Source organism: Heteronotia binoei, chromosome 2, assembly GCF_032191835.1.
Source record: "Heteronotia binoei isolate CCM8104 ecotype False Entrance Well chromosome 2, APGP_CSIRO_Hbin_v1, whole genome shotgun sequence".
NCBI lineage: Eukaryota > Metazoa > Chordata > Lepidosauria > Squamata > Gekkonidae > Heteronotia > Heteronotia binoei.
Window position 1 is genome coordinate 154,259,262 of NC_083224.1, and position 15,918 is coordinate 154,275,179.

General features: G+C 44.0%; 1 protein-coding gene across 4 annotated transcripts in view; it reads right to left on the reverse strand.

Moving 5' to 3' along the window:
• The window catches only part of COL11A1 (collagen type XI alpha 1 chain), a 335,777-nt gene that overhangs the window by 195,367 nt on the left and 124,492 nt on the right, over nucleotides 1-15,918 (reverse strand). For all 4 annotated transcript variants that reach the window (XM_060232292.1, XM_060232289.1, XM_060232291.1 and 1 more), the window contains 3 exons: nucleotides 11,275-11,337; nucleotides 5,558-5,599; nucleotides 5,163-5,225 (listed from right to left, as the gene is read on the reverse strand). In XM_060232292.1, coding sequence (XP_060088275.1) covers nucleotides 5,163-5,225; nucleotides 5,558-5,599; nucleotides 11,275-11,337 — 168 coding nt within the window. The remainder of the gene's footprint in view (nucleotides 1-5,162; nucleotides 5,226-5,557; nucleotides 5,600-11,274; nucleotides 11,338-15,918) is intronic.

Below are 15,918 nucleotides of genomic sequence, written 5' to 3' on the forward strand. Positions count from 1 at the left end.
GCGACTCCTGTCTGCATTTGACTGTTAATGCCAGGGTAATACAGACAGGTTTGTCCCCAATGTCTGGCAACTGGTGTCCATTTAAGTGTGCTCCCTGTAACCAGTAACCACTATCTCCAGAGAGGACATCCAAGGCCGTCGAGATGAACCAAAGCTTTTCTGTTCCTCCTTTCTTGCTGTCTTCCCAGTTAGTTCTGCTGCCAGTGCACTGGATGGGGGCAGGGCTGAGGGTTTTTGTCACTTGGGACAAGGGACATCCAATAAATCCAAGCCCAGACCTGGGGGTAAGCGTCCAGGTGGCGGCTAGAATACCCAATCAGCAAACAAAGGGGCCCAGCCCCATCAAGCTGAGGGTACTTAAGGACCTTTTGGCAGAGTACCCTAGGGCTGATGACAGAAAGTATTTGTGGGAGGGCTTTCTTTTTGGGTTTCATATTCCATTTCAGGGCCCCAGGGGACCCTTTATGGCAAGGAATTTACGTTCGATTCAGGGGATGGAGCAAGTGGTGAGGGACAAGATTGGGAAGGAGTGTGCGGAGGGTTGTGTGTTAGGCCCTTCCGACAGCCCTCCTGTTCCGAATTTGTGGGTATCCCCTTTGGGTGTTGTTCCGAAGAAGGCACCGGGGGAGTTCCGTCTCATTCACCACTTGTCTTACCAGAAAGGTGGGTCAGTGAATGATGCCATTCCCGACTTCCTATGTTCAGTTCGGTACACCTCCTTTGACCAGGCGGTCAAAGTGGTACGGAGTTGCGGGGTGGGGGCGGAGATGGTCAAATGCAACATTAAGTTGGCGTTTCACCTTCTTCCTGTGCACCCCGATGACTTTGAACTTTTGGGTTTTATGTTCGAGGGCAAGTATTATATGGATAGGGCTTTACCCATGGGTTGCTCTATCTCCTGTTCCGCCTTTGAACGTTTTAGCACCTTTTTGGAATGGGTTCTGCATAAACAGTCGGGCTCAGCTAATTCAGTTCATTATTTGGATGATTTTTGGTTTTAGGCCCACGAGGGTCGGGCCAGTGCGCCCGGCTCCTCCAGTCCTTTTTATGGCTGGCAGAGGAGCTTGGGGTCCTGCTGGCCCATGAAAAGACGGAGGTTCTGACTTTTCTGGGTATTGAGTTGGACACCATACGGGAGGCTTCACGGCTGCCTGCAGAGAAAGTCAGGGGCCTGCGGCTGAAACTTGCGGCCTTGAAAGATAGGCGGAAGATTTCGCTACTGGAGCTACAGCAGATTGTGGGCCATCTTAACTTTGCATGCAAAGTGGTGGCCCCTGGTAGGGCATTTTTATGGTGACTCTGTGACGCCATGGGGGCGCTACGAATGCCCCACCACCGGATCAGGATCAGCTGTGGAATGCGACAAGATTTCGAGGTATGGGAGCAGTTTCTGTCTTCATTTAACGGATATGAGGATTGAGGCTGATCTTCAGATTACTTCGGATGCTGCCAGTTCCATTGGTTTTGGGGTATACTTTTGCGGGCATTGGTGCGTGGAAAGTTGGCCTAGCGAGTGGTTGAGCAGTGAACTATGTCATAATTTGACCTTTCTCGAGTTTTTTCCAATAGTGGTAGCTGTTCAGTTGTGGGGGGCTGAGTTGGCCAATCATATTGTTCATTTTTGGTGCGACAACCTGGCAGTAGTTCATGTTATCAACACTCTGACTTCCAAATCTGTCCCGGTAATGAGCCTTGTTAGGGCATTCACTTTACACTGTTTATGCCTGAACATTTTATTTCTTGCCAAGCATGTGCCAGGTGTTTGCAACGGTGTGGCGGACGCTCTGTCTTGCCGGCAGATGGAGCGATTCCGACAGCTCGCACCAGAAGCCGACCTTCTGCCGGCACGGATGCCTCCAGAGATGTGGCAGCTTGGAGAGCTGAGGCTGACCGGGCAATGCAGTTAGCTCTGGTGTCCAGTACCAGAAAGGCCTATAATCGCTCTGTCAAGCAGTAACAAGCATTTAGGGAACAGGTAGAGTTGGGCATGCTTTGACCCTTTCCAGCATCACACCTCATGCAGTTCTGCGTCCATTTGAAAGGTAAGGGGCTTGTAGTTAAGTCTATAAGGGCAAAGCTGGCAGCTTTGGATTTTACCAGTAAAATAAAGGGATCTGCCGATGCCTCAGGTGATTTCAGGCTTTGCAAGATGTTGGAGGGTTGGGCCAGGGAGCAGGGCCCTCAGCTCGACACCTGGCAACCCTTTTCTCCTTCAGTTTTAAGGGGATTCCATGTAGTGTGGTCCGGAGTTTGTACCTCCACGTTTGAGGCTTTATTGTTCCAGGCTGCAGCAATGACGGCTTTCTTCGGGGCACTCAGGGTTAGCGAGCTAGTGGTTAGCTCGCACCACAACTGTTCTGGTCATGCCCTTCATTTGGGCGATTTAAAATTTGATGGTGACCAGGTATCTATTAAGGTATGGAGGTTAAAAACCAATCAGAAGCAGAAGGGTGTTGTGATCACCTTGGGTTTGGGTCAAGACCAGGAAATCTGCCCAGTGCTCGCTTTGAAGAGGTACATTGTCGTACGGGGTGAGAAGGCGGGTCCCTTATTTTGTCATGAAGATTGGTCACTGCTGACCAAGTTCCAGTTCTGGATGATCACCACCAGGGCATTGGAGAAGCTAGGGCTTGGCGGGGACAGATTTGGGACCCACTCTTTTCGTATTGGGGCGGCATCTACCGCTGCTGCTATGGGGTATCCAGGACCAGCCATACAGCGGGTGGGCCGTTGGAGGTCCATGGCTTACAAGGGTTACGTTCGCCCATTGGACACCCAGTAAGGCCTGGATGTTGGTGATGTTGTTCCCAGTGTTGGGGTTCTTCACTTTGTTCCTTTCTATTTTCTAGGTGCTGTGGTGCGGCGTGAGAGGAGGAGGATTTTGATCGCTGGCCACAGCATGGTGTTTTGGGCGGCCCACCAGGTGCGGCATTCGCCAATTGGATCGCAGTTGGGGCTCAGCGAGTGGGCTGTGGTTGAGTGGCAGGGACGTCGGGGCCTTTGGTGGGCTGGGCTCCTGCCACTCCTATTCCAAGGGAGGACGGGTGCTCCGCCGCATGTTTTGGTTATCCACCTTGGTGGCAACGATCTTGGCTTGCTGAAAGGGAGGGCCCTTTCATTGCAGGTGATTGAAGATCTCCAGGTGATATGGAGCAGGTGGCCCGAGGTGCTGATTTTGTGGTCCACCATCCTTCCTCGCAGGGTGTGGAGGGCTGCCTGGGACCCAGCTGGGATCGAAAGGGCTAGGCACAAGGCCAAAAGGGCGATCAAGAAGGTGCTGTGTGGAGGCCTTGGTGTTTACCTGCCTCACCCCGCCATAAGGTCGGAGTTGGCGAACCTATATCAGCAGGACAGTGTCCACCTGTCCATGAAAGGCAACAGGGCATTTTTGCACGAACTACGGCTGGGGCTTCGGTTGGCCTTGGGCCACTGGTGGGCACAAGTGCCTAAGCGGAGGCTTGGCATTGTGGTGGCAGGATTTTGATTTGGGCTATGTAGGTAACCGGTGATCACCCTCGGTTTTCCCTGTTTCAGAGGAAGTGGCAGGATGGGACAGCAGCTGGGCTGTATGGCTTTCTGCGGTGATGCCCGCAATAGGGTTCCCTGCTCTGGCAGGCTGCTCCTGGGTGTGTGGCATGGCCACTTGAGGGTATTCCCGGCCTTCACCGGCCTGGCATTAGCCAGTACAAACTGGCTACTGCCAGGGGCTGGGTGGCTCGCCCTGTCCGGACAGGGAAGGGTCAGGGTTTCCCTTGGCCTGTCCGGTAGTTTAGGTAGCCCCATGCCGTGGTTGTTCAATAAAGTTGCCCTGTTTGTTTATCCAATACACCGTGTTTGTCTTGTTCTTCCGACTGGGGGGGGGGGGGGGGCAAGCACTGTCTTCTCTGGCTGAAAGCAGCTTTCCAGGGACTCAGGAAGACACATCACATACTGCCAGGTCCTTTTAGATGGAACTGCTAGGGACTGTACCTGAGACTTTCTGCATGTAACACAGATGCTATACTAATGGGTCACAGTCCTTTCTGCATTCAACTGAATGGTATGTCTGTTTAACAGATGCTACAGACAAACAACAAAGAATGGCTTTCATCTGTATGCCCTAATCATGGTATGATGCCTTTTAGCTGTAGACACAGACATTTCAGAAATAATGTCCAGACAAAACAGGAAATGCGACTGAATTTTGCTTCCTGTTCCTTGCAATTATCCATCAGGTCAAAAGAAGAATTTATCCCAATGTAAGCATCAAGTGCTTCACTTAGAGTCTAAATGTCTTCCCATTGAAAGAAATGGAAAGTTTCCCCTCAGATGTGACACAGAAGCTCAGGACAACTGTTTCCTGCTCCCCCCTTGAACTGTCTCATCCAAAACAACTCTGGATGCACAAAAGATGAACAAGCATTCCTTAGAGAAATTTATAAATATTCTGGGATTATGAAAGGTCCCTCATCGTTCATGGAGCTCAGATCTAAATGCATCCTTCATCATATGTTTCACATTATGCCAAGCCACCTCCAGAACACTGCACATGCATAATGGCATCAGGAGTCCTCAAAATAGTATCATCCAGCAAGGGCCTAATTTTCAGTCTGAAGGCTGCAATGGACTATAGCTTTAGCAGTTCAGGCCTTGGGTGTATGGACACGGGGGGAACCTAATGCTAAAATGATACAGAGGCCTTTAATGAACTTTCCAGATTAGGCCAAATTTCAGCTGTATGTCAGCTTTGATATGAAATAGATCAGATAAGAGACCCAAATATGAAAGGCTGCACAGTAAAGTATTTAGAATGTCATACTTGGACTTGGAAGATTCAGAGGTCCACATGAATGAAGCTCACTGTGCAACTTTGGGCCAATCACTTAGCCTAGCCTTCACTGGGCTGTTATGACAATAGAATGGAGGAAGAGAAAAGCCATTCTGAGGTCTTCGGAGAGAGGGTGAGATAAATCTGTGATTGAAAGAAAACTGCACTGGATCGATCCAATTTTGAATCTGCTTCCAGAATCCATTTTCCCCCAGCAGAACAGAAACCCCATGTGTTATATCAGCTCTGATGTTTGAGATGTTGGTTTCATAAACCACAGCTGTTACATGTCTAACTATCCAATATGGCAAACTGTGTCTTCCCATGCTCTCCTACAACCCACACATGGACTTACCCTATCACCAGGGTCACCAGCAGGACCTGTGGGACCTTGAGTGCCAGGAGGACCCATAAGACCCTACAGAAATAAAGAGAACATTAATTACTTGTGCTACATAACTTTCCACAAGAGCTTTAGACTCCTACCAACTTGAGACTGAGGAGTAACAAAACATTTTATTTGGGAACCAGGTACTGATTTCTCAAAAAGGAACAAGAATTTGTAACCATGTGAAGAATTCCCAATCTGTTGCCACTGGGGAAACTTGCAAGTCACACAGTTCTAGAGAAGCTAAGCTAAATAGCTACATTAATTTTCTCAAATCACCATGAAAAACAACAAACTTAGTGCATCTATTGATATGAACATGATTTTTAAAATGACCATAAAGTTTAAAATCATATACGTACAGCAGGTCCTGGAGGTCCTGGTGGTCCTTCAATAAGCATCCCCTATGAAAAAAATTAAATCACATAAACATTGGGAAAAGCTTCAAAAGTGAAGAACAGACCACAGTAAAGATAACATTCTGAATTATATTATTCTCGCTTGTACAAATACATCCTTGTCTGATATTCATTGAATCTTATTAAAAAGACAATTTCCCCTCTTCACGGGCCACAACTCGTACTTCATAGAATTCTTGTTGGAACACATCAGTATAACAGCTCATCAAAAAGCCTTATTAACAAGCCTGGTTAAGAAAAGTATTTAATTTAAGAACTGACTCGTAAATCATCTTTAGCATTGCTTTCCATCCATGGGGCTGTTGGTGGTCCTGCATGGATTCAGTTGTATGAACTGGGGGCCTTCAAAGTGAGAGTGGGGTCAGTGGAGATGGACATTGTTATACAGACAATAATCAGTTTTTCATTCTGTCACAATTGCTCAAATCATGACAGCCACAGATCTAGCTCCTACATGAACAACCTTGTCTGATATTCCTACCAGTTCAGTCAACTGGTTTGCGGTGCAATTCTAAACAGTTACACCATTCTCCATTGAACTCAATGGGCTTGGAACAATGTTACTTTGTTTAGGACAACAGCTTATGTTAGTATGTTATAACTAGGGCTGCGTAAATCATTCCCCCCCTAGATGGATGAAAGTACTTGGGGGGGGGAGTGTGTCCCATATTTCTTAACTCTTCATGTGCAGAACATTTATCATTCTTGTTAATATGCTGTCAATACACTGAGGGGGTTTTCTTTCCCAATTAGAGTTTCTTTCTTTCCAGAATTATACCAACCAGACTAAGATCACACTATAAATATCAAGAGGATGTGCAGCCAGTAAGATTTTGGCTATGTGCTGGTACCACTGAGGACAAATGGAACTAAGGGCAAGTTTCTTGTTCACAAGAGTGACCCATTCACAATGTGATCTCTAACTGGCTAGAATGACAAATTGTTCTGTCTTCTTTCATAACTAGCCATGAAAAATTGCTAAAAGGGAAATGGGTGCTAAAATGGGTGATCCATTCACAATGTGACCTCTAATTGGCTAGAATGGCAAATTGTTTTGTTGTCTTTCATAACTAGTCATAAAAAATTGCTAAGAGGGATCATGAAAATTGCCCCCACTTTTAGATAGTTCCAAGAATGCCAGCAGCTCCAGACACTCCCACAGCATAAATGTATCAGAGAAGCTCTTCTAGAGCGGCATTGCCCATTGGCAGGGTTGCAACCTGGCATCAGGCCACGGAAGCCTCAATGCTGGGTTGCCAGGGGTGGCCCGACTGCTCCTTCCCTCTTGCCCCCCACGCCACCACCTATGACTGTAGCACTCTCTGAGTGTCCACCAGCCAGGCACACTCCCCTACCCCTCTCTGATGTTTGGAAACATCAGAGAGGAGTGGGGAAAGCTCCTGGCCAGTGTTTCCTGTCTCCCGATTCCACCCCCAAAGTCTCCCGGCTCCACCCCCAAATTTTAGTGGGCCACGAAGGAGACATATAAAAATAACCAGGCTACCGGGGGGAGGAGGGATTTGGGAAACCCTGCTCTAGAGAAACTACTCATTGCAAGGTCAAAGTGTTCCTGGAATATTCAAATTGGAAGTGAGCAATGTTCCCTCTAAGCTGTGGAGTCTCATGAGTAAAAATTTTACTTTGTGAGCTACTGTCATTAAAACTGTGATCTACTGGAATTAAAGTTGTGAGCTACTGCATAAATTAGTTTGCTCTGGGGCCATTTTCCCTGAGCTAAGACAAAAATGTGTGAGCCAGAGGCTAAAAAACTGTGAGCTAGTTCACACTAACTCAGCTTAGTGGGAACACTGGAAGTGAGATAACATGGCTAAATGTCAACCCATTAATTTATAAAAAAAACAAGAGCAGCTGTAAGAACATTAGACTGAGATGTCTTCTAGCATCTAGTTTCTTACACACACAGAAACCTTTTAAATTGAGTAGCATTAAAGTCATGTAATCCACAACATGCAGTCCTGTAGGGTGCAATCATTATTGATTTATTTAAAATATCTGCAAGCCACCTCTATAATAAAAATATTAGATTTTTAAAAAATTAAAAGCAGACACCAAGAGAACTAATCTAATTATAACAAACATTTATATTAGCAGCATCAGTAGCAAAGGGGGCTGTGAACAGTACACCACCATTGGGGCAAATGAGGAATAATCCATTAAATAAAAGCTTGCTGGGGAAAGTCGTAGCATGAAGCCTACAAACAGAAAGTGATAAAAGACCAAAGTAACCAAGAAATGAGGTCTATTTAAGGGATTGGGGGGAAGCCCCCACTGAAAAGACCTTATCCTTCAGGCTCTTTGGCCTTACTTCTGAAGACTGGGATGGGGGGACAAACAGTGATAAAGAACCTAGGGCCTAGGCAGGACCATATCATGGGTTCAGGCTAGGGTTGTTTGCCTTATAGTACTTCCTATGCCAATGCAGGCACAAAAGCAAGTACTGCAATACCATAATAGGGAATGCTGCCCCTTTTATATTTCTGCTTATCACATGAAAACGCCTTCTTTAAAAACAGTGATAGCTACAGCAGCACAGGTAATTTTTCATGCCAGGCTGTTTCTTCCCCACCAAAATACAAATTAACATACATAAGCCATAAATTCTAACAAGATTTGTAAAGAGTGGCCCTGATACATGGAAATGTTCTGCTAGAAATACTTGCACAGTGTTCTGTTGAGTTGAATGTGGTGAACTAAACACATGGACATTTGCCTTACAGCAAATCTTATAGGTACCGGTACTCAGAATCACAGAGTTGGAAGAGACCCCCAGGGTCATTAAGTCCAACCCCCTACACAATGCAGGAACTTCACAAATATCTTCCCCAAGTAAGCATACACAAGGTCAGAAAGTCTGGTTGCATTACTGAAACAGTAGAAAAGTGGTATGCAAGAAAGCTAGTTCTTACCCCAAATAGCACAGGAAATACCTTCTCACTTTCCTGAGAAAGGGCAATTGCTCATATGCTCATGGAGCCCACACTATTGATTAGTTAGAAGGGGAAGGCAATTTAAAATTAATCTTCCCGATGTCATCAGCCTTGCTCACCCATTCAACTCATCCTTCTTTGTTCAATGTGATCTACAGTCCAAGGCAGGTATTTTGGGATTCTTCTCAGTTTGGCCTGCAGGGGAGCTTTTCTTCATCGCCTTCACATTGTTCTAGTGGGATGAGGTATATAAATGCTTTCATAGGACTGGTGAAGCCTTAACTGGGGCTTTGGTATGATTACTGTGATTATAAGATTGAAGTAGACTGGCAAACCCCCTGAGCAGTCTGAAGATGGGAGGGAGGCACCCATACCATCCACATATTACTAATAGACTTGGGGAGGAACACCCTTGATATTGGGAGTCATCAACTGAACCTTTACACTGACTTGTGTTAGAAGATGGGGGTGACCATCTCTCTCTCTGTGTAAACAAGGGAAAGCGGGCACAGTCTTAGCTAATGCTGAGTATGGAGACAGGGTGGATTGCCTGAACACCAACACCCCAAGGGACAACCTTTTAGGGAAACTGTACTAAGCAGAAGGGAAAATTAAGCAGTTTGGCTTCCAAACAATGTACCCTTGTCCCTCCCATTTTCATATGTCTTGCATGCGGTATTTTGAGGTATGGGGACAACCAATGAACATATATAATTAGTCACTGTATATCGCATTAATCCCCTCTTGAAAGAAATGATCCCATGAAGTCTCATCATGGCCATCCTTTAGGTTTCAAAAAGCTTTCTTACAGAAACTAAATCATAACCAGACCCTTATTGCTACAGTATTATTTTGTGTTGCTTCAGAAGCTGCCTTGTGCTTACAGTTTTGTTAGTTTAGGAGGACAGAGTTTGCACACTGCTAAGAAGGAATTTTGATACACCACAGTTTAGGGCTTACAGCAGCTATGAGAGCCAGATATTTTGTGAGACAACTTCAGTGCAAATGTCTCTCCTTATTATTGACAGTATGTTTCATGTCAGGCCTGTGACTGATCTGCTGTTTCAGTCCTGTCATCATATATTATGCACATAAATCTTTACCATTATATTTTGCCCAAAGAGAGAGATAGGCCCCTTCTTTAGCAACTGCAGCAATCTCAGAGTTTTTCTGATGAGAATTTTACCAGTCATTGTTTTCCCAGATTTTTAGCTGGGTTAACAGATGTGATTTGCTTTATTGTCCACAGACTACAAACAACCAGATTCCCACATAGGTATATGTCAAATGTATCCTGGTAAGTCAACATTTTGTAACTGACAATCATTTGTATCTATTAGAGAAGTGCAGGGAAAAAATGGATTTTTTTGAATTCAGATGTATTGGACCAAAAAAATCAGGATTCCCGACTGGTATGGTGTGGTATTCGGATTCAGGTTTTTTTCAGGAATCCTAATTTTTATTTTTGCCCCATTATACACTATAAGATCACTATAGTCAATGGGGAATCTATCCAAAGGTTTGTTTGTTGAAGTAGAGGCACCAAATGTTCAGCATAGCTTCTGGTGCATCTCAGAAGACCCTGTGAGTTTTAAAAAGATTGGGCCAGAGGGTTCAATTCTAAGGGACCCCAAAGAAGGTGCCCACATCATCCATTGTTTTTGATGGGGGAGAAGAAACAGCAAAAAAACAAGGACTGATGTCAAACCAGAGAGTTTCTACAGCAGAAACTAAAGATGGGAGGCATTTTTGAAAGCTTAGCAAAAGCCAGTGTCCCCTCACCTCCATTTTCTACTGCAGCAACTATGGGAACCATAGGCTATAACAGGGCCAGAGTATTTAAAAGTTACATGGTTCCTTTAAATGAGTTTGTGAAGCTGCAGCTTCACCCTGAATAGCATTTAAAGGGACTGCAGTTACTTTTAATGCTGTTTAACACTGTTTAACTGTGGCTATCCTGCTTTCCTAGATAATCCCAATATTTTTGGGGATTATCCAGGATGGGCTATGGTGGACAGCCAAAAATATACCCCTCTCTATATCTAGCTGAGAGAATAGTTGCAAAAAATATCAATAAGGTATTTTTTAAAAATCAATAATGTTATTTGACTATTTTTTCCAGCTTGGATAGAGCTGAATGCACACCCTAGTATCCACCAATACAAGGATAGTTTTACTTCTCAATACTTGCTGTCCCATAGCTCATTGTGTGAATGGACTCCACTGAAAAAAGCACAATGTCTGAGGCAACATGAGGTAATATAAAAGTTCTTTCTGTGGAGTTTGATCTCTCATGGCTTATCTTGGTGCAGCCCCCTTTTTCTTCTCTGACACACCTAAGTTAGAAGATGAGAAGATATTGGGTTTATATCCCGCCCTCCACTCCGAAGAGTCTCAGAGCGGCTCACAATCTCCTTTACCTTCCTCCCCCACAACAAACACCCTGTGAGGTGGGTGGGGCTGGAGAGGGCTCTCACAGCAGCTGCCCTTTCAAGGACAACCTCTGTGATAACTATGGCTTACCCAAGGCCATTCCAGCAGGTGCAAGTGGAGGAGTAGGGAATCAAACCCGGTTCTCCCAGATAAGAGTCCGTACACTTAACCACTACACCAAACTGGCTCTCCAATTACCAATTCAGTCATCAAAAGATGGAAAATCACATGAGAATTGACCCATGGAACTTTGCAAGAGCTAGTCTCTAAAATACTCACAGGTTCTATCACAGCTGGCTCACCCTTCTGTCCTTTTTCTCCATAAGCACCATGACCATTCACCTGCCAAGTCAACATACATTAGAAATTCAGTCAGGTCTAAAATCTGTTTTCCATCCATCTGGAGACAAATCAATATTTTGCAAGGAAAGAAAGTGGCTTGATGGCCTATATATCTTTTTTATCCCACAGTCAAATACATTTTGTTGGCTTTTAAGAAACACAAAAATGGAAATAACTTGTTTACCAAAGATGAAAGTAAATCCTACAGACAGAATACCTGCCTACAGTTCTCAGGAACCCCCACCCCCCTGTTTTAAATTACAGAGATATGATTTCAATTTCAATGAGAGGATATTAATTTCCATTTATTTATTTATTTATTTTGTATATCACTTTCTTTTGGATAGTCAGTAAATATGATTTCCCAAGCTTAGAGGGATTTTTGTCCAAATAGCATAGAAGAATCAACATAGACACCATAGTCCAAACCAGTGACTATAACACACACACACAGAAAGAGTATCCTTTTCAAGAAATACCTCTTTGCATACTGTTCAATGCCACAATGGTTGGGAAAGGCTGATGAAATACCTAGAATACGTTTTTTTTTCAATTGAAAACTTAATACAAACCCTGAAAATTACTCTTCCGGGGCCAAATTCATACAACTGCACACTGGGCTACTTTCAGTCTGTACAAACATATTATCTTTGCCTATGCTCACTGCTCATGCAAAGACATTTATTCAGTCTTGGCGCATGCATTTAATGTGAAACAACTGAATGATCACAGTTCCCTGAGCATAAACTGCTGGTATGTGAACAATGAACTGTACATATATGCTGAGAAATACCACTCATCATAGGTGATTTTTTTTTAATTATAAGAACTTTATTCAGAATTTCAGAATTACAATGAATATAACAGAATTGCACAGCTTCGTGCCCATACATTCATTCAATCACTTGGATCTCACCTCTCTGATCTGGCTTCTCATCCCTAAAAAGATTGGGGGAAAGACCCAGTCTATGCCAGTGTAAACTGACCTGGTCCTTAACAACATATTTAAACTGGGGAGGAGCAATTGGCAGCACATGGGTTGGATGCATCAATTTCATCTAGGCTGACAAAAAAAAAAAAAAGTATTCTGTGCAAATGAAGCAGCAAAAACAGGAAAACAACTCCCCCCAGCATTGTTTTGGCATGGGAAAAAATGTCTTGGGGAGGAAGGCAGAAGCCCTTCCTTATGCCACAGTAGTGCTCAAAGCCCATTTGGACTCTCCTTAATTTTTAAAAATCCATTCCATGCAGCGCCTGTTTGTGAAAAACACAGATGTGTAGCTTAGTGCCAGAGAAGCTGTTTATGACAGGTTGTGCCAACTACATTACAACATCCAACCATCACTGAGGGGTTTGGATAATTCTGGCTATGGAGACTAAAATCTATTTGGCAGTGCTTAACTAGATGCAGCTTCAAGTGGCTACAAATGTATTACAAGGTTGAGGATGCTTCAAGTCGTTAGTTACAGTCAGTTTCCACTTTGAGAAAGTGGTGGTGGAGCAGTTTCAAGCCATCCTGGAGGACACCTCTATTCTTGACCCTTTCCAGTAAGGCTTCCGCCTTGGGCATGGCACAGAGACTGTCTTGGTGGCCCTCACAGATGACCTCAGAAGGCATTTGGATCAAGGCGGGTCAGCGCTGCTGCTATTATTAGACCTTTCAGCAGCGTTTGACACAGTCAACTACGATCTAATGACCCACCGCCTTGCCGACATAGGAGTTCAGGCCTTACAGTGATTTTCCTCCCTTCTCCATGGTCAGGGACAAAGGATGGCTCTTGGAGAGTAGACCTCTTTGTGACACCCACTTGAGTGTAGGGTACTGCAAGCAGCTATCTTCTTGCCAATTATGTTTAACATCTATATGCGCCCCCTTGCCCAAAGTATTGGTACTGACATTTAAAGCCTTGCGTTGTCTGGGACCAACATACCTGAGGGACTGCCTTTCCCCATATACGCCCCAGAGGTCTTTGCGATCAGCTATGCAACACCTCCTGACCAACCCTGGCCTTAAGGACGCCTGGCTCGCCTCAACCAGGGCCAGAGCCTTTTCAGCCCTGGGCCCTGCCTGGTGGAATCAGCTCCCTGTGGAGATCTGGGTCCTACCTGAACTACTTCCATTTTATAGGGCCTGCAAGACAGAGCTGTTCCGCCAGGCTTATGGATGAGGCAGCGGGCTTCCTATTATTCCATCATTTGGCCTCCCTTGTGGGTACATTGTGCCCTTGTGGTGACATTGTACCTTATCACAGCGCTATCATCATCATCACTTAAATGTGGGCTTATAACTGGCTACTTGACAAGCTGTGCCTCTTTCGCCAATGGTGCATTTTATTTATTGGTTATTGTTTTTACTGTTTAATTTTAATGTGGTATTTTAACTCTGTTTTATAGCTTTGTACTGTTATTATTATATGTTGTGATCCGCCTTGAGTCCGGTTACAAGAGAAGGCAGAATAGAAGCCCACGAATAAATAAATAAATAAATAAATACCTAGGCCGGAATGTCACAGAACTATTACCAGGGCTTTTTTTTGTAGTAGGAACTCCTTTGCATATTAGGCCACATCCCCCTGATGTAGCCAATCCTCCAAAAGCTTACAGGGTTCTTCTTGCAGGGCCTACGGTAAGTTTTTGGAGGATTGGCTACATCAGGGGTATGTGGTCTAATATGCAAAGGAGTTCCTGCTACAAAAAAAGCCCTGACTACTACAGGAAAGAAAATGAAAAGTGAAATCTACCACTGTTCCTTTAAAAGTATACTGAAAGTATGAAACCATCATAAATGGGATTCTAACTCTGGTTCAGTCATGTTACTGGGAAAGAAACTAACCTAAAATTTGTTTATATGCCCACATCTGGACAATCACTAAGTTAGCTGAAGAGTTCCATTCTCAAACTTGACACCATGTGAAGGGGAAAAGAAAGGAGAAAAAGTAAGGGAGAGGCAGGTTTATGTTTGGTATGAGCAAAGTTTGTTTTGTTTATGATTTCTGAACTGAGCTTCAGCAAATCCTGCTTTTGGGTTTTTGGGTCCTTCGGTTTAATGGAAATCAGGAAATAACTGTGCCAAGACCCATGACTGAGCTGGATGAGAGCCGCCTTCACTGTAGTATTATATTTTCATATGATTTTCAGAAGCCAACATTGACAAGTCAGGAATCTCACACCTCTCTGATCTGGTTACAAATCCCTAAGCTTAGAGAAGAGTGATAAGAGTATAGTCACAAGCTCTTCCGATGTTGGAATCTTTTTAAAAAGGCAGATACTCAGTTCAGTGCCTCACTCTGTAGCCAGATTTTCCAGAAATCCAGCTACAAGTACAACTCGATGGATGCCGACATTGATGAATGGGAAGATGAGAACTAAACCAGACCATGTGTTATAGCACGCATCTTTTCTCTGGGATTAAATGCATGCAGAGTGCTATATGGCTCAGCTCAGTCATAATGCAAAAACATGGTTTATTTTAACTATGTTTAGGCTGTGAAGCCAAGATTCAGCTCACAGATAACCACTTAAACCCTCATTTGCTTTGACAAATACTCAGTGCCTTTCCTTCTCTCTCTTTCCTGTCGTAGGGGTTGACAAAGAACAAGCCATTCAAACATCACACAAAACTATATTTAAGACCAACTGACTTATAAATTAACCTCATTAATAAATCAGCGACGTGCTTTGATGAAGCCTATAGTCATCAGTAGTGCAGCTGCTTGCATTCATATAAATCACGGCAACTATAGTTAAACTATAGTTACATGCAAGCCTCATTTTGGGAAAGAGCTCACAGGAACAGAGCTTCGGAACCTCTAAATTTTATTGTGCTCTTTCCCCCCCCCTCCAAAATATTAGCTTTTGGACTCCATTATTCAAACCCCCTGTGAGAATGTTGATTAATTCTATGATTTGACAAATTTTCTAATATTTTCCCCCACAAAAAAATGGGAAAATAACCAAAACATATAAAGCAGACAGATGGAAATCTTCCTCATGACACTGTGGTCACATAGGAGAAAGTCATTTAAAAAGTATTATGGGAGTAAGGTTTTATGATGACAATTATATTTCAAGAAGCATAAGGTAGATGCTGAGCTGATATAATTTAGTACACCTTCTGATGATGTCAGGGGTGAGTGTCATATGCAAATAAGTTGTGCTAATGAGCTCTGGCACCTCTTTTTCTACGAAATGACCCCTGGTTACATGGGACATCTTTCTAGTTAACAATGTTAAGTTCTTCTAGGTCTCCTTTGGTCCCAAGAGTCTTACCCAACCAAGCCCTGGAAACACCTGTCTATTGTGTAGGGATTTTAGATATCTTGAGACATAGGCAGTATTGACAAATGTAATCCCCAACAAATGTACCCAGATAGCTAAGGAAACCTAAATAGCGATACTGACTCTAAGAATGGCTTTCTCCAGGTTCACAGTTGTGCTGATTTTAAAGCCAATTCTGTGCACAGCCAAGTATAGTTGGCACTTTGTGCCGAATCTGGAACATTATTATTATACTGGGTCAGGTAGCAAAACGGAGAAGTTTATCAAGCCCCTTGTGAACTGCCATACATGATTGATACCTTT